Genomic DNA, 17308 nt, shown 5'->3' with positions numbered 1-17308 from the left:
GACGTGAAGCTGAGCAGCCCGTGTGTGTTTCTGTTACTGACTCACCTGCGAGCTGCGAGCTGGAGTCTGAGAGGAGCTGTGGGCGGCGGGTGCTCCGGGGCCGCAGCAGTCACAGGCCTCCTGGGCCTCCCACCTGGAGCTCAGCGGGAGCGGCCAGACCACCGGGGTGGGTTCCGTGGCCCCGACATCACCGTGGCTCGGACCACGTGGAGACCCACAGAGTGTCTCTCTGGAGAGCCTAGGACCAGCAGTCGGGGGAGGGTATTGTGGGTGCCACTCAACTAACGCACCGATTCCACCAGCACAAATGGTAGGCGGGCAGCACCCACCTCGTCACTCCTGTGGCGTCCGAGGCCTCCTCACACAGGCCAGACTCGTCGTCAGAGCATCCATCAATGTGTTTTCTCTGTCCTGACTTAAATTCAGCTCTTCTAGTTCCCTCTCCTTCGACACGGTCCCACCCCCTGCCTTCCATCATGCGGTGATGGACAATGGACGTAGCAACAGTTTCTATGGTGACGGCTCCTGGGAGAGCTGCATAAAGACCTCCATCTCCAGACCGGAGTGCAGCTGGAGGCCACGCAGGCTGCCCGGGCGTGGCCTCCGGTTCCCCTCAGCTCCCGGGCTGTGGCACTTTGGGTGGAGACTCAGATTCCACTCATCGTGGGGGTCGGTGGGAGTGGGAGCACGTTTCTCAGCCCAGCCCGTGGCCGGGCCATTGGCCCAGCAGCAGAAGCCCAGCCGATCCCCCTGGCTCCTCGTGAGTGTGGACCCAGTGAGCTGGCCACGCTGCCTGCCTGCGGAGAAGCCGGACAGGACGCTGGGCGGCTGCTGGCCGCTCTGCCTGCCTGTGAAAAGCCAGACAGGACAGTGGGCACTGCTGGCCGCTCTGCCTGCCTGCGGAGAAGCCGGACAGGACGCTGGGCGGCTGCTGGCCGCTCTGCCTGCCTGTGAAAAGCCAGACAGGACAGTGGGCACTGCTGGCCGCTCTGCCTGCCTGCGGAGAAGCCGGACAGGACAGTGGGCACTGCTGGCCGCTCTGCCTGCCTGGGGAGAAGCCGGACAGGACGCTGGGCGGCTGTTGGCCACGCTGCCTGCCTGTGAGAAGCCAGACAGGACAGTGGGCACTGCTGGCCGCTCTGCCTGCCTGTGGAGAAGCCGGACAGGACGCTGAGCGGCTGCTGGCCGTGCTGCCTGCCTGTGAGAAGCCGGACAGGACAGTGGGCACTGCTGGCCGCGCTGCCTGCCTGTGGAGAAGCCGGACAGGACGCTGGGCACTGCTGGCCGCGCTGCAGGGCCTGCGGACGCCCTGTCTGTTCCTCCGATGAGGCAGACGGCTCCGGCAGCCAGGACGATGAGCCTCTGGTCCATCCGGAGCAGGCGCCGGGCTCCACGGCTCCGTGCCAAGGCTTGTCACGCACTGGCCGTCACTGCTCTTACCGTTCTAACAGGAGCTTCTGGTGAAATGTGTGCACTCTAGTCTAATTTTTAGTCAGGACCTCACGGGGCTGGGATTTCCAGTGACCAGTGGTGGGAATGATACCGGTCATGCTGGTGTGACTGGGTGACAGGGCCCTTCCATGTGGCTAACAGCCCTCCAGCATCCCCAGGCTGACCCCACCAGTGTTGACCCTTTTCACCCGGAAACACTGAATGTTGTCGCCGATGGGCCAGAAGTCGCAGGTGCCGAGCCGCTCCCAGGAGTGCAGGGGTGCGGGCGGAGGTCACCTTGGCTGACAGGACTCCCTGGGACGATGCACTGGACGCAGTGGCGGAGGGTTTGAAGTGAGCTCCGGGCAGCGCGTGGAGGAGCTGGGAGCTTTGCGTGTGTCCGGGCGGGTGGGGGGCAGAGCTCTCCTTGCCGCCAGGAGGGGGCAGCACGTCGGTCACTGCAGGCACGATGGGAGGCTCTGGGGCCGTGGGGGCGTTCCCCGCAGAGGCTGGTCCCTGAGTGGCTGCAGGAGGGCTGAGGAGCCGCACAGCTCACTGTGCAGCAGGCCACGCCTGGAGACCTCGTGGCCTGGAGACCTTGGTGGCCGGGCCTGTGCCAGCACCGCCCGCGGTGGGGCCTGGTGCCCTCCTCCCGCAGGCAGACGCTGAGGCGGAGGGGTCCCGGCTCCTGTGCTGGCAGCCCGATGCCGTTTGGAGCAGATCTCTCTGCAGCCCCTGTTCTGCCCGCTCTTCTGGCGTCCTCTCAGGAGGCTCCGGGCCTTCTCCATCGGACGTTCTGAGGTGGTGCCGAACGCTCTTCCTCCTGAGCCTGTAGAAGTGGGCAGAGTGCCAGACACCCCGGAGTGCACCCCGATAGTCCCCCACCCCGTGCTCCCCCTATAACACTCCCCCCCAGTGCTCCCCAGATAACACTCCTCCCCCCATGTTCTCCAAGATAACACTCTCCCCCACGTGCTCCCCAGATAACACTCCTCCCCCCATGTTCTCCAAGATAACACTCCTCCCCCACGTGCTCCCCAGATAACACTCCTCCCCCCATGTTCTCCAAGATAACACTCCTCCCCCACGTGCTCCCCAGATAACACTCCTCCCCCTGTGCTCCCCAGGTAACACTCCTCCCCCCTGTGCTCCCCAGATAACACTCCTCCCCACACGTGCTCCCCAGATAACACTCCTCCCCCCAGTGTTCCCCAGATAACACTCCTCCCCCCAGTGCTCCCCAGATAACACTCCTCCCCCCAGTGCTCCCCAGATAACACTCCTCCCCCCTGTGCTCCCCAGGTAACACTCCTCCCCCCATGTGCTCCCCAGATAACACTCCTCCCCCCTGTGCTCCCCAGATAACACTCCTCCCCCCTGTGCTCCCCAGATAACACTCCTCCCCCCACGTGCTTCCCAGATAACACTCCTCCCCCCACCTCCACCCCCATGCTCCCCAGATAACACTCCTCCCCCCAGTACTCCCCAGATAACACTCCTCCCCCCTGTGCTCCCCAGATAACACTCCTCCCCCCATGTGCTCCCCAGATAACACTCCTCCCCCTGTGCTCCCCAGATAACACTCCTCCCCCCTGTGCTCCCCAGATAACACTCCTCCCCCCACGTGCTTCCCAGATAACACTCCTCCCCCCACCTCCACCCCCATGCTCCCCAGATAACACTCCTCCCCCCAGTACTCCCCAGATAACACTCCTCCCCCCCCCCCGTGCTCCCCAGGTAACACTCCTCCCCCCATGTGCTCCCCAGATAACACTCCTCCCCCCAGTGCTCCCCAGATAACACTCCTCCCCCCTGTGCTCCCCAGATAACACTCCTCCCCCCATGTGCTCCCCAGATAACACTCCTCCCCCCCCCGTGCTCCCCAGGTAACACTCCTCCCCCCATGTGCTCCCCAGATAACACTCCTCCCCCCAGTGCTCCCCAGATAACACTCCTCCCCCCTGTGCTCCCCAGATAACACTCCTCCCCCCATGTGCTCCCCAGATAACACTCCTCCCCCCAGTGCTCCCCAGGTAACACTCCTCCCCCCATGTGCTCCCCAGATAACACTCCTCCCCCCAGTACTCCCCAGATAACACTCCTCCCCCCATGTGCTCCCCAGATAACACTCCTCCCCCCCCCATGCTCCCCAGATAACACTCCTCCCCCCTGTGCTCCCCAGATAACACTCCCCCCCAGTGCTCCCCAGATAACACTCCTCCCCACACGTGCTCCCCAGATAACACTCCTGCCCCCCCGTGCTCCCCAGATAACACTCCTCCCCCCAGTGCTCCCCAGATAACACTCCTCCCCCCACGTGCTCCCCAGATAATACTCCTCCCCCCATGTTCTCCCCAGATAACACTTCTCCCCCACCCAAACCCCCGTGCTCCCAGACAACACCCCTCCTCTGAGGGCCGCCAGGGCTGCAGGAGGTTAGCTCTGCCAGGTCCTGGTGACCCTCAGGAGCATTCTGGGTCGGCCCTTGCTCTCCTCTCTGGGAGCCTGTCCGGGCAGTGGCACTGGGGTCTGCACCACCCTGTGCTCGCCTGTGCCACACCCTCCCCACACGCATCTTCTCCCTCAGCCTCCACTTGTCCATGCAGGAGGGGGGTTTCAGATGGGTCATCTCATCAGCTGATGAAGCCTTTATTTTAAAAAATATATACTTTATTGATATCAGAGAGGAAGAGAGGGAGAGAGAGAAACATCAATGATGAGAGAGAATCACTGATTGGCAGCCTCCTGAACACCTCCTTCTGGGAACCGAGCCCACAGCTGGGCATGTGCCTGGCCTCCTGGTTCACAGGCCGCACTCAGACCCGGAGCCCGCTGGCCGGTGGGGAGCCTTTTTCTCGGGGGAGGCGATGCGCTGCTCTGAGCTGCCCACGCTCTGGGCTCTCAGGTGCCGTCACCCCGGCTGCTGTGCACAGGTGCTGGCCAGGGCCGGAGCCCAGCCGCGGTGAGACGGGTCAGGCTCGGGTGGCAAGCAGGTCAGGGGGCCCTGAGCGTCCAGGTCACGGCGTGGATGTCGCCTCATAACAGGGACGCAAACCGTGCCTGCACTTCCTTCCTGCGGGGGCCGCGGGGCAGATGTCAGGGTGAGACAGGGAGGCGGGCATGGAGTGACCGGGACGGAGTGCGGACGGGCCGGCCGGCAGGGAGGGCCGGTGTGGGCGTCCGGATGTGTGCTCTGCTGTTCTAAGGGGGCGCGTCGCAGCTGCTCCTCCCTGGCTTCCGGATGACCAAATCCAGCGGTTCTCCGCCTTCCTCATGCCGCCCCCTTCAGTACAGCCCCTCAGGTCGTGGTGACCCCAACCATAATTATTTCCGTTGCTACTTCATACATAATTGTAACTCTGCTGCTGTTATGTAAATATCCGTGCTTTCCGATGGTCTTAGGCGACCCTGCTAGCGGTTCTCAACTATGGGTTGCAGAAATTACAGTTATGAAGTAGGAACGAAAATAATGTTATGGTTGGGGTCAGCATAACCTGAGGAGCTGTGTTAGGAAGGCTGAGAACCGCTGCCATGGTGTCCCCCTTCCGAACGGCCTTCGTCCCACTTGTGCTCCTGGAGCCGCGGGTGCTGGCGGCGGCCGGACCACGTGCTGACGGGGGCGGGCAGACGCATGCCCTCCGACGGAGTGATTGAGGCGACCTCTCTCAGGGCCAGCGGTTCCCCCACGCTGCCAGGCGGCCCTCACCTGCGGGCCCATCCTCCTCTCACACACGGAGCCAGCGTGTGGCTTTTCCGTGGAATGATAGCGTCTCTCGTCTCTGAAGAGCAGAGCCGTTTCTCCTGGGGTCTGGGTTCCTTGTGCATCGGCCTGCGCCAAGGACGTGGCTGTGTCACCGGGCGCCTCGTGCGGGCGAAGCTGCTGTGGCTGTGCCTGAAGTGGGAGCCCCATCCATGGCCCGCCATTCGCTTCTCTTCTTGCTCCAGAGCACGTGGCGGCGCAGCTGGCTCTCGTTCAGCCTCCCAGCCATCGGCCAGGAATCTCGGGTCCCAGGGCGATGGCCCCACGGGAGGGGCAGGGAGCACCGAGATGATACAAACTCAGCTCGGCCTCAGCCACGACAGGTGCCACAGCGCCTCTGGTGGGAGGAGAGGGCCGGAAGGAGCTGGCGGGAGCGTGCCCGAAGCCGGGCGGGAGGGCAGGGCATGGCTTCCCTGGGATCTCCCGGGAGCTCAGCCAGCGGTGGCTCCGGGAGGAAGAAGCACAGGTTGCCCTCTGGCGCAGGTGTGCCGGGTGGCGGGGACCCGGAGCCCAGCGCCACCGTGCGGCCGTGGCTCCGTGGCTGGCATCCTGGCGCCGTCGTCGCCCACATCTTCTGGCCGTGCTCTTTTGTCTGAGATTCACACAGGACAGCTGTCCGTTCTGTCCAGGCCGATTGCCTTGTTTTGGTTGCTTCAGAGCTGGCTATGCACTGCCCCTGGCTGCCTCCCAGCACATTCCTGACCACACCCGCGCCCCTTTCCTGAGGATGCGGGCTTTTTGCACTCGTGAACTCTGCAGGTGGGCCTGGGGGCCACTGCGCCCAGCCCCTAGCCCTCTGCACCCCTTCCCGGTCTCCCTGCCAGTCTCTGTCCTCCGTCCCCTTCATCTCAGTGTTTATGACGCTGGGCCAGGACGGTCACACACCTGTCTTTCTCACGAGTCGGTGGCTGTGAGCTCAGGGACCATATCTCCCTGCTTTTCGCATGCTTGTGGTGAAGACTGACTCCAGGTCTCCCTCCTGGACCGTATGGGTGCGGGTGCTGCTGGGAGAGTTGAGTCAGTGCAGCCCTGACGCTGGAGGCATCGGGTGCCATCTGGTCTGTCCTCTCCCCTCTGAGGCCGCCTCTGCTCCCCTCACAGCTCCTTTCCTGCCTCGGTTTGTCCCCAGGTGGACTCTGCAGTGGTCCCCACGTCCCATCCACGGCTCCCTCTCAGATCAAGGCGGCTCTGCCCCTAGGCCAGGCCCACGTGGTCTGCAGGGAGAGGCTGCAGGCCGGCTGTAGGCCAGACAGGTGATGTCCCAGTGATCTGACGGGGTGACGTCCCAACGGCTGGCGTTCTGATGTTGGCGCTCCTCCCGCGTCTCTTTCTTACCTGCCCCTGAGTGTGAGGTGGTGGTGGTGGGTGCCCCTGAGTGTGAGGTGGCGGTGGTGGGTGCCCCTGAGTGTGAGGTGGTGGAGGGTGCCCCTGAGTGTGAGGTGGTGGAGGGTGCCCCTGAGTGTGAGGTGGCGGTGGTGGGTGCCCCTGAGTGTGAGGTGGCGGTGGTGGGTGCCCCTGAGTGTGAGGTGGTGGAGGGTGCCCCTGAGTGTGAGGTGGTGGTGGTGGGTGCCCCTGAGTGTGAGGTGGCGGTGGTGGGTGCCCCTGAGTGTGAGGTGGCGGTGGTGGGTGCCCCTGAGTGTGAGGTGGTGGAGGGTGCCCCTGAGTGTGAGGTGGTGGTGGTGGGTGCCCCTGAGTGTGAGGTGGTGGTGGTGGGTGCCCCTGAGAATGAGGTGGTGGAGGGTGCCCCTGAGTGTGAGGTGGCGGTGGTGGGTGCCCCTGAGTGTGAGGTGGCGGTGGTGGGTGCCCCTGAGTGGTGGTGGGTGCCCCTGAGTGTGAGGTGGTGGTGGGTGCCCCTGAGTGTGAGGTGGTGGAGGGTGCCCCTGAGTGTGAGGTGGTGGAGGGTGCCCCTGAGTATGAGGTGGTGGAGGGTGCCCCTGAGTGTGAGGTGGTGGAGGGTGCCCCTGAGTGTGAGGTGGTGGTGGTGGGTGCCCCTGAGTGTGAGGTGGTGGAGGGTGCCCCTGAGTGTGAGGTGGTGGTGGTGGGTGCCCCTGAGTGTGAGGTGGTGGAGGGTGCCCCTGAGTGTGAGGTGGTGGAGGGTGCCCCTGAGTGTGAGGTGGTGGTGGGTGCCCCTGAGTGTGAGGTGGTGGTGGTGGGTGCCCCTGAGTGTGAGGTGGTGGAGGGTGCCCCTGAGTGTGAGGTGGTGGTGGTGGGTGCCCCTGAGTGTGAGGTGGTGGAGGGTGCCCCTGAGTGTGAGGTGGTGGTGGTGGGTGCCCCTGAGTGTGAGGTGGTGGAGGGTGCCCCTGAGTGTGAGGTGGTGGTGGTGGGTGCCCCTGAGTGTGAGGTGGTGGAGGGTGCCCCTGAGTGTGAGGTGGTGGTGGGTGCCCCTGAGTGTGAGGTGGTGGAGGGTGCCCCTGAGTGTGAGGTGGTGGTGGTGGGTGCCCCTGAGTGTGAGGTGGTGGAGGGTGCCCCTGAGTGTGAGGTGGTGGAGGGTGCCCCTGAGTGTGAGGTGGTGGGGGTGCCCCTGAGTGTGAGGTGGTGTGGGTGCCCCTGAGTGTGAGGTGGTGGAGGGTGCCCCTGAGTGTGAGGTGGTGGTGGGTGCCCCTGAGGGGGAGGGGGTGGAGGGTGCCCCTGAGTGGGAGGTGGTGGTGGTGGGTGCCCCTGAGTGTGAGGGGGTGGAGGGTGCCCTGAGTGTGAGGTGGTGGTGGTGGGTGCCCCTGAGTGTGAGGTGGTGGAGGGTGCCCCTGAGTGTGAGGTGGTGGTGGTGGGTGCCCTGAGTGTGAGGTGGTGGAGGGTGCCCCTGAGTGTGAGGTGGTGGTGGGTGCCCCTGAGTGTGAGGTGGTGGAGGGTGCCCCTGAGTGTGAGGTGGTGGAGGGTGCCCCTGAGTGTGAGGTGGTGGTGGGTGCCCCCGAGTGTGAGGTGGTGGTGGTGGGTGCCCCTGAGTGTGAGGTGGTGGAGGGTGCCCCTGAGTGTGAGGTGGTGGTGGTGGGTGCCCCTGAGTGTGAGGTGGTGGAGGGTGCCCCTGAGTGTGAGGTGGTGGTGGGTGCCCCTGAGTGTGAGGTGGTGGAGGGTGCCCCTGAGTGTGAGGTGGTGGAGGGTGCCCCTGAGTGTGAGGCGGTGGTGGAGGGTGCCTCTGAGTGTGAGGTGGTGGTGGGTGCCCCTGAGTGTGAGATGGAGGTGGTTGGTGCCCACTAAGTGTGCCATGTGCTGAGACGGGGGTAAAGCCTGTGGGTTTGACGCAGGTCGGTGACAGAGGGAGAGTCCAGGGGATGGGTGTGTAGGTGACCATTGGTGGCCCCCTGGGGATCTTCCCTCCACCTGTGAGCCTCGTGGTCTCCCCAGGACTCACGGCGGGAAGGGACAGGCAGCGGCACAAGGGCTCTGGGGGTCCCATGTGGCCGAGCACACGCACGGACGCTCACCTTCTGAGCTGGTGTGTGTGACAGCCTGGGGCTGTGTGTCCAGTCTTCAGAGAGGACCTCTCACGTCCAGAAAGGCCCGAGCTGGTTCGGAGTTGCCGCTGTTCGGACTGTGGACGATAGCACGTGGAGCCTGTGTGGGCGTCTCCGTGAGACAAGCTGGTTCGGGCTCTGGGGACGGGGCCCGAGGAGCGCCAGTGGCCGCGTCCGTGTCCGGAGCTTCTGCTGCCGTGGCTGTGTGAACGAGACTTGTTCCAGTTCTACTCGTGCGTCTGCTTTGCCCGCTGTGTCCACTCCGAAACGTGGTTCCCTCATCCCGTAGCCACACGCTGGGGTGCTCTTTTATTTCCTTGTGGAATTTGATTGCATCTGAGGTTGCTTTTCTTTCTTAGTTGAATGGCAAACGTCACTAACACTGACTTGCAATTATGTTAAGTTCTCAGCATATAAGTACATGAAGTCAAAGGCTTTTAAAGGATTTAGAAAGCGTTGGAGCAAGGATGTGCATGTGGACCGGGCTGCAGTGATTTTCCAGAGCAGAGGGGTCACACTTGCCTTTATTTCCATCTGTTTGTGATTTCTGCACTTGTGATTGTGTTTTCTGCTAAGAAATGAAGGCCCCTAAACCCAGCCTGTGGTCCCCAGTTCCCAGGGTGCGTGGCCCCGCGGCCTCGTGCAGGTCTGTCCCTCGGGGTCCCGTGGCTACTCCCTTTGGAAATGTGGCGATTTGGTTTCCACGGAAGCAGTGGTGGGAAGTGTGAATGGGCCTCAGTGACCAGGGAAGTCCTTCCCTGTGGAGCTGCCACCGGGCTGTGTCCCAGCACTGGCTGGGCGGGGACACCAGGGCGGGGCGGCGGCCAGGAGGTGGGGACAGGGAGCTGGGGAGCTGGGAGACGCTGGCGTCCAGCCACGTTCTCCGTGGCCTTGGTCTTCCTGGTCGTTGTCCCTGCAGGTTGGGCCCTGCAGGCTTTATCTGTCCTTGCTGTGGGGCTCGGGCTGGCAAAGTGGGCGCATGAGGTCGGCCTGGCCGCCCCGGGGAGAGAGCAGACTGTTGGCACTGACTCCGGGGCGAGGCTGCCTGAGCCGACGAGTGTGGCACCCTGCCAGCAAACCCGAGCTGACCCAGCTCCGCTCCTGCGGGACTCAGGTGCTTCCTCCCAGCACACCCGCCCCGAGCAGCAAGGCTGGGAAGAGGGAGGGCCAGTCCCGGGAGCCTGGCTCTGCTTTCCTCCCTTCATCGCTGGTCCTTTCCCTCATGGCAGAGAGCCTGCTTACCAAGGAGGCGCCATGGCTGTCCTGCATGGGGTTTGAATGCAATGGGCTTTTCAGAAACCGATTTCCTTCCGCTTCTGTGGTTTGCAGCAGAACCACACCTTGGTTGGAGCGGGTTGGTGACACCTGGCAGGTAGGGTAGATGCTGCGTGTCCGGCCGGAGAGCACAGGCTGCTTGGGCCTCCAGTGGCCCCTCCGCCCGAAGCCTGTGCCTGGCACCCCGGCTGTGAGGCAGGGACTCCTGGGCGGCTCTGTCCCTGGGACTCCGGGGTGCCCTCTAGTCGTGCTTCCCCACGGGGTCCCCGCTTCCCACAGACCCAGTGTGCACACAGTCACCTTCAAGCTGCTTCCGGTTCTGAAAGGAGCTTTAGCTGCATTTTGAGTTTTTAGGATGCAGGTATTTAAACATTTGGCCAAGTTGTCCAAATGCAAGCTATAGAAGTAGTTAAGGTTTCAGGTACACAGGTGAGGAGCTGGCAGGTCCAGCCCCTTCCTTGCCATGGTGAGGCATCTTGATTTACAAAGGCTCCTAGAGACAATGGAACTGGCGGGGAGGCGGCCAAAGAGGGTTACCACAAGGCCTTCTAGAAATCGAGATGGGCGAGGGCCTGGTTCATGGGCACCTGCTTCTAAGACCAGGAGGGTGGTGGGATCTGCAGTATTGCACTTCTGTCTGCTGCTGGACTTTGTTGCCAGGGAAGGGGAAGAAGAGGGATGTAGAGGAGACGATGGCACAGCCGAGCACTGGCCCGTTCAGCGGAGACAGGTGGTTGGGATAGTCTGGAGCCAGGGTGGGAAGCACTAAGCTGAGCTCGTAAAGCCACAGCAGTAAGAGTCACAGCCCAGGGCGGCTGGGGCTTCTCATGAGATTATCTCGGTGGGGGCATTAGGTCCATTCCTATCAACACACTAACTGGAAATTATTAGGTCTTAGAGGCACAGGCAACAAGCCAGAGCCCCCTTACCAACTTGGGTGCTGGCAGTTGGGAAGGGCCAGGGAGGAGGGCCTGCGGGCTGCAGTGCAGGTCACGACTCTGGGACCTGTTTTATTATTATTATTTATTTATTTATTTATTTTAAAATATATTTTATTGATTTTGTACAGAGAGGAAGGGAGAGAGATAGAGAGTTAGAAACATCAATGAGAGAGAGTCATCGATCAGCTGCCTCTTGCACACCCCCTACTGGGGATATGCCCGCAACCAAGGTACATGCCCTTGACCGGAATCGAACCCAGGACCTTTCAGTCCCCAAGCCGACGCTCTATCCATTGAGCCAAACCGGCATTGGCTGTTTTATTATTTTTAATCTGTAACCCAGATGTCTGATTAGGGAGTTTGGCAGGTGCGTTTGTTAGGTAGACACACCAAGGTGAGGACCAGGTGAAAATGGGTAAGTGCTCAGAAGGAGGTGCAGTGAGGAGAATGCAGAATTATGCCACGGATTCTGAGTGTGTGCACAGCATAGGAAGTAGGCCACTGTGACAAACTGTGGACAGAGTGGAACCGCGCTGTCTGCAGTGTGGGCGCTAGGCTGTGCTTAGAGGGCTCCGAGGGTGGGGCTGAGGCAGGACCGTCGCTGGTCAGGTTTCTGAAGACTCTCCGCCCGGGCCTTTAGCTGTGGGTGACAGCTGTGGGAGTCCCAGCTGCAGATGAGGACTTGGGAATGGAACTGCAGAGAGAGACGGAATTCATGACCGTTCCTGTGTGCGGCCAGGGAAGGTTGGTCCTCGCCGCTCTTCCCGAGTCGCCTGACGGACAGTGGAAGTGAAATCGCGGGCGGAATCGCTGAGGGATGGCTCTGGCGCCCGGGGAGAGTGTCCACGTGGGCAGGATGGTCAGGTCCATCCGCGGTCCTGCCTAAGGGCTGAGCAGTGAGCCAGTGGCCTTTCAGGGTCCCTGTTCTGATCAGAGTGTCCGTGTCCTGGGGCCGCACCAGGCCCAGGCCGTCTGTGGCCTCTGTCCGGTCACGAGTCTGATGGTCTGCATTGCTGTTCCTTCTCTCCCGCAGTACGAGTTCAAAGCCAAGAACATCAAGAAGAAGAAAGTGAGCATCATGGTTTCAGTGGACGGGGTGAAAGTGATTCTGAAGAAGAAAAAGGTAGGACCTCTGAGGCGGGAGCTGGGAGGATGGGGGGGACTGGGCCTTCCCGTGGGTCCCGCTCTGGATGGACGCTTCCTTCCGCGGGTGGTCCGCTCGAGCAGCCTGGGCAGGTCAGCCCTGTCGGTGTCCGCCCCGCGCCCCCAGCACACACCGACACCTCCGCCTTTGTGGGGGACAGCGGGTCCTGTGAGGACAGGCCGGCTCGGGGGGAGGGCGAGGGTGGTGCATTCCCTGTCACAGCCACTGCTCCAGCCGCCTCTGAGCTGGGCCCGGGGTCCGCCGTGCTCAGCGCGTGGGAGGCAGGCGCCGCCGCAGGGCTGGGTGGCCTGAGCAGCTCTCCTCCCCGTGGTGACCTGTGCGACAGGTGTGTGGTCCCACCCACGGCTGTTTTGTGTGTGGCTGTGGGAGGACTGGCGTGGGGGTGGGACAGGCTGGGGTGCCGGGGGACGCGCGAAGGCTTGGCTGTGAGGCCCGGGAGAGGTCTTTCCATCTCTATTCCTAGTACCTGATGCCGGAGGCACCGTCACTCAGTCCGGGGGCCTCCAGAGCTGCCAGCATCCTGACTGTGTCCATGTCAGCTGGGATTGAGGCCCCTGAGCGGGTCCCACTGGGCAGCAGAGGCCTGGGCAGCAGGGCCGAGGCGCTCCAGGGTGGCCGTCTCAGCCCAGGGACTGTCTCCTCTGCCCTCCTCCCGGCCGCCCTGTGCCGAGGGCCCGGTCCCCGGACAGCGGGCGTTGAGAGGGTCTCCGTCAGGAAGCCAGGCTTGCCTCTCGCACCCTTCACATTCCTAGGGCTTCTGGGAAGAGTTTCGGGCTGCGAGCCGGGAAGTGATAGGAGAGACGTAGAACAGACTCACTGTTTATGGAGAGCGGATCCCTTCCTGGCACAGGCTGCAGGTGTGCAACCCTCCACCATGGGACCGAGGCCCCGGTTCTCCCGTGGGGTCACCTTTCCCGCCCGCGCACGCACCCGGCACCCGCACAGGTGCCCCGTCACCAGGTGGATGAGGCGGAGCCGGGAGGCAGGGCCTGAGACTCCTGTGAAACTCCGTCCGCTGCCTCCCGGCTCCGCCTCCACTGGCCGGAGCCAGTGATCCAACAGGTCTGCCCGGGTCCGTCCTGGACGCCAGGCTGGGGAGGGGCCTTGGGAGCGTGGGTCCTGCCTGTCCTCACCGAGGTTGCGGGGCTGGCGGGAGCCGCTCCGTCCGCTGGCCTCCAGGTGACAGCCTGGGCCTGAGCATCCCGCGCCGCCTGTGTCTATGGACTGAGAGGCCAGGAGGGGCGGGGACATTGGCTGTCCCTGTTCCCTGGGGTGAGACCCAGTGACCCCGTCGGGGTGCAGGCAGAGCCAGGCTGTGGGTGCAGCCTGGTGTGGAGGCGTTCTGGGCGGCTGTACCCATGCATCTGGAGGGTTGCTCTTAGAAAATGGTTTAGTCTCCTCGTTTCCACGTTTGCTCCCTGTGGTCCAAATCTTTCAGGCGCTGGCTGGTGTGGCTCAGTGGATAGAGCGTCAGCCTACGGGCTGAAGGGTCCTGGGTTCGATTCTGGTTAAGGCATGTACCTCGGTGGCAGATTCTATCCACAGCCCAACCAATCAATGTGTCTCTCTCACATCGATGTCTCTGTCTCCCCCTCCCTTCCACTCTAAAAATCAGTGGAAAAACACCCTCTGGTGAGGGGGAACCGAAAGCAAAAACAGCCCGTCCCAAGGCAGCTTCGGGGCAAACCGCCTTCTCAGCTGAGCTGGGCCTCTGTCTGCGGAGTTGGGCTTGATGCTGAAGGCACGCACGTACCCTTCGGGGGCTGGGTTGGTATGGAGTCTACGTTCAGGGATGCAGTGGCATGTGTGTGTGTGTGTGTGTGTGTGTGTATGTGCCTCTCTGCGTGTGGGTCCGTGCCAGGTGTGGGCAGCATCGTGTGTGAGTGAAGCCGCTGCGAGTGGTTCGTGCTGGTGCCCGGTGCCCGGCTGCCCCGTCTCCCCAGGCCTGAGGCGCCCGGGCACGGCTCTGGGACCCTCGGGGTGCCCACAGCTGACAGCGTCAGGGCAGCCGCTCTGGCCTCGAGGCCTCGCCGCCCTCTGCGCTCTCATCGAGGGAGAGAGCGTGTTCCTCCAGCTGCCTGATGGCGCTGCCTCTGAGGTGGGGCGGGGCTCGGTCCCGCGAGGGGGGGTGGCAGCCAGTGCTTCCCCATCACATCGGGTGCTCCCCACACCTCAGGACCTGGGGTGTCCCTGCCCCCGACCCCACTCCGGGGCTGCTCCCCAGCAGCTCAGGCCCCTGTGTCACGGCAGTGAGCACCCCTGCGGGGCTGCAGGCTCCCTCCCAGCGCCCAGCTCCACCCACCTTAGAGAGAGGAGGGAGGGTCTGCGCCTCCGGCCACTCAACGGTCCCTCGCCCGCCTCTCCGCGACATCCTGACTGAGAGCCGCCCCTGCACCGGGGCAGACGCCGAACGGCTGAGGGGTGGGTGAGACAGGCCTGGACCTCACGTGTCCCCTCGAGAACATCTGTGGCCGATGTGGGCCTGGTCTTGGCCGAGGACAAGCCTGGCTTATTCATTACAGTTTCTCTTGTTGCAGAAGAAGGAGTGGACGTGGGACGAGACCAAGATGCTGGTGATGCAGGACCCCATCTACAGGTAGGCGCCTCCTTGTGGCCGCTGCGCCCTGGCCCTCCGGGGGGCACACAGCCCGGGGCCAGGTCCGTGGACAGCACAGGAGCGGGGGCTGCCGGCGTGAGGGGAGTCTCAGGTGCGCTCAGAGCTGATTCCAGCTGTGGGGGTCCAGTGTCCTGTGTCCTCATGTGTCCCTTTGTCTCACACGGCACTTCATAGCCAGCGCGTGAGGCTCAGAGCGAGAGAACCGGGTCCCATGGCGCTCGCTGCTCCAGCCCCTCAGACCGGCACAGGGGGCTTTGGGGTCGCTGGGAAGCAGGTCGCATGCGGATCCCCAGAAACGGTGTCCACGGTGAGGAAGGTGGTTCCCACAGGTCAGGCGACTACCCCATGCGTCCCTGCCCCGGGAGTGGGTGCCCAGGAGGGAAGCACCCCGAGTGCCAGGCTCTTCCCGGGGCGGGCGTTAGCTGTTCCTGCAGGACTCGCGGGCAGAGCGGCCAGGACAGGGTCTCACCGGGCGCTGCAGCAGCCGGCCAGCCGGGAGGAGAGTCAGCCTGCGGGTCGGGAGGGCAGTGAGCAGAGTGGGCCGTGAACAGGGAGGGCGGTGAGCAGGGAGGGCGGTGAGCAGGGTGGGCCGTGAGCAGGGAGGGCGGTGAGCAGGGAGGGCGGTGAGCAGGGTGGGCCGTGAGCAGGGAGGGCGGTGAGCAGGGTGGGCCGTGAGCAGGGAGGGCGGTGAGCAGGGTGGGCTGGCTGTCACTGCAGGGACAGGGCTCGGTCCCGGGCTCACGTGTTGCTGAAATGTTTCTTTGCCACCGACTAGGAGACTCTTCTGGGGAAGTGCCAGCTCCTGTGCCTCCAGCTCCCGCCCGGAGCCTGGCCACAGGGCACGTCCACACAGTGTGTGCGGGTGTGTGTGTGTGTGTGTGTGTAAAGGCTTTGTGTGTCTGGAAATAGCGCCCGTGCGGAGATGCGCAGGACAGTGAGGAGGCACCCAGTGGCCTCTGATGGGGCAGTACTGGGGGGGGTGCGGTTGCGGGGCGGGGCGGGGGGGTCGCAGAGGGCTCTCTGGCGTGCTATCCTGTTTGGTTGGGGTGGTGACTTGGGGACACGGGTAGGAGCCGGTCTGGCTGGTCAGCCGAGGCGCAATGGGCTGGAGGGGGATTTTTGCAAAGGAAATGGGGTCCTTTTATAAAGGCAGGGAGCTCCCTCAGGGGAGGCACAGGGCGGTTAAAATGTGTATAGTTTCCAGCTCTGTGAGGCCTAGAATTAGACCTTTGTCCCGGGGTGTCGGCAGGGCCACGTGAGGGGGGAGCACAGGGCCCCTCAGCTGCCCTCCCTCACATCTTGGTGTCCCTCCCTGTGTTCGGGCCCCGCCTTCACTTGTCCTCTTCCCTCCCTCGCTCCCCAGATTGTCCTGTCCCCACAGCTGAGTCCTCCCCCTCTCCTGAGGCCCCTCCTCAACCCTGCTACGCACTCAGGGCACCTCCTCCCAGCCTGCCTGCCTCCCAGCCTGTGGTCCTCCCAGCCCGGGGTCCTCCCAGCCCGGGGTCTTCCCCGCCTGTGGTCCTCCCAGCCCGGGGTCCTCCCAGCCCGTGGTCCTCCCAGCCCGTGGTCCTCCCAGCCTGTGGGTCCTCCCAGCCTGTGGTCCTCCCAGCCTGTGGGTCCTCCCAGCCCGTGGTCCTCCCAGCCCGTGGTCCTCCCAGCCTGTGATCCTCCCAGCCTGTGGGTCCTCCCAGCCTGTAGTCCTCCCAGCCTGTGGGTCCTCTCAGCCTGCCTGGCGCCCAGCACTTGGCAGGAACTGTGCCCCGTTCCCACCTCCAGACTCACTTCCAGTCCCTGCGGTGCCCCCTCTTCTGCCAGTTCCTCCCTCACCCACTGAGCAGTGCGTGTGCTCCTTCTTCCTGAACAGCCTCTGCACCGGCTCTGGGCCTCCTGCCGGGCACAGGGCCTCCTGCCGGGCACAGGCCTCCTGCCGGGCACAGGGCCTCCTGCCGGGCACAGGCCTCCTGCCGGGCACAGGGCCTCCTGCCGGGCACAGGGCCTCCTGCGGGCACAGACCTCCTGCCGGGCACAGACCTCCTGCCGGGCACAGGCCTCCTGCCGGGCACAGGCCTCCTGCCGGGCACAGACCTCCTGCCGGGCGCAGGCCTCCTGCCGGGCACAGGGCCTCCTGCCGGGCGTAGGGCCTCCTGCTGGGGCACAGGGCCTCCTGCCGGGCACAGGGCTCCTGCCGGGAACAGACCTCCTGCCGGGCACAGGGCTCCTGCCGGGCACAGGGCCTCCTGCCGGGCACAGACCTCCTGCCGGGCACAGGCCTCCTGCCGGGCACAGGGCCTCCTGCCGGGCACAGGGCTCCTGCCGGGCACAGGCCTCCTGCCGGGCACAGGGCCTCCTGCCGGGCACAGGGCCTCCTGCCGGGCACAGGGCCTCCTGCCGGGCACAGGCCTCCTGCCGGGCACAGGCCTCCTGCCGGGCACAGGGCCTCCTGCCGGGCACAGGCCTCCTGCCGGGCACAGGGCCTCCTGCCGGGCACAGGGCCTCCTGCCGGGCACAGGCCTCCTGCCGGGCACAGGGCCTCCTGCCGGGGCGCAGGGCCTCCTGCCGGGGCACAGGGCCTCCTGCCGGGCACAGGGCCTCCTGCCGGGCACAGGGCCTCCTGCCGGGCACAGGGCCTCCTGCCGGGCACAGGGCCTCCTGCCGGGCACAGGCCTCCTG

At 64.2% G+C, this 17308-nt stretch overlaps 1 protein-coding gene across 2 annotated transcripts in view; it reads left to right on the top strand.

Moving 5' to 3' along the window:
- LOC118712031 (nitric oxide synthase 1 adaptor protein) overlaps nt 1–17308 on the top strand; it is a 91052-nt gene that overhangs the window by 46507 nt on the left and 27237 nt on the right. The window contains exons 3-4 of one of the 2 annotated variants that reach the window (XM_036425435.2): nt 11890–11979; nt 14544–14617. In XM_036425435.2, the coding sequence (XP_036281328.1) occupies nt 11890–11979; nt 14544–14617 (164 nt within the window). The remainder of the gene's footprint in view (nt 1–11889; nt 11980–14543; nt 14618–17308) is intronic. The other variant, XM_036425436.2, reaches the window with a different exon arrangement.

The sequence above is a fragment of the Pipistrellus kuhlii genome, unplaced genomic scaffold, assembly GCF_014108245.1.
Source record: "Pipistrellus kuhlii isolate mPipKuh1 unplaced genomic scaffold, mPipKuh1.p scaffold_m20_p_80, whole genome shotgun sequence".
NCBI lineage: Eukaryota > Metazoa > Chordata > Mammalia > Chiroptera > Vespertilionidae > Pipistrellus > Pipistrellus kuhlii.
Note: the sequence above shows the minus strand (reverse complement) of the source record. Positions and strands in the feature narration are given on the sequence as shown.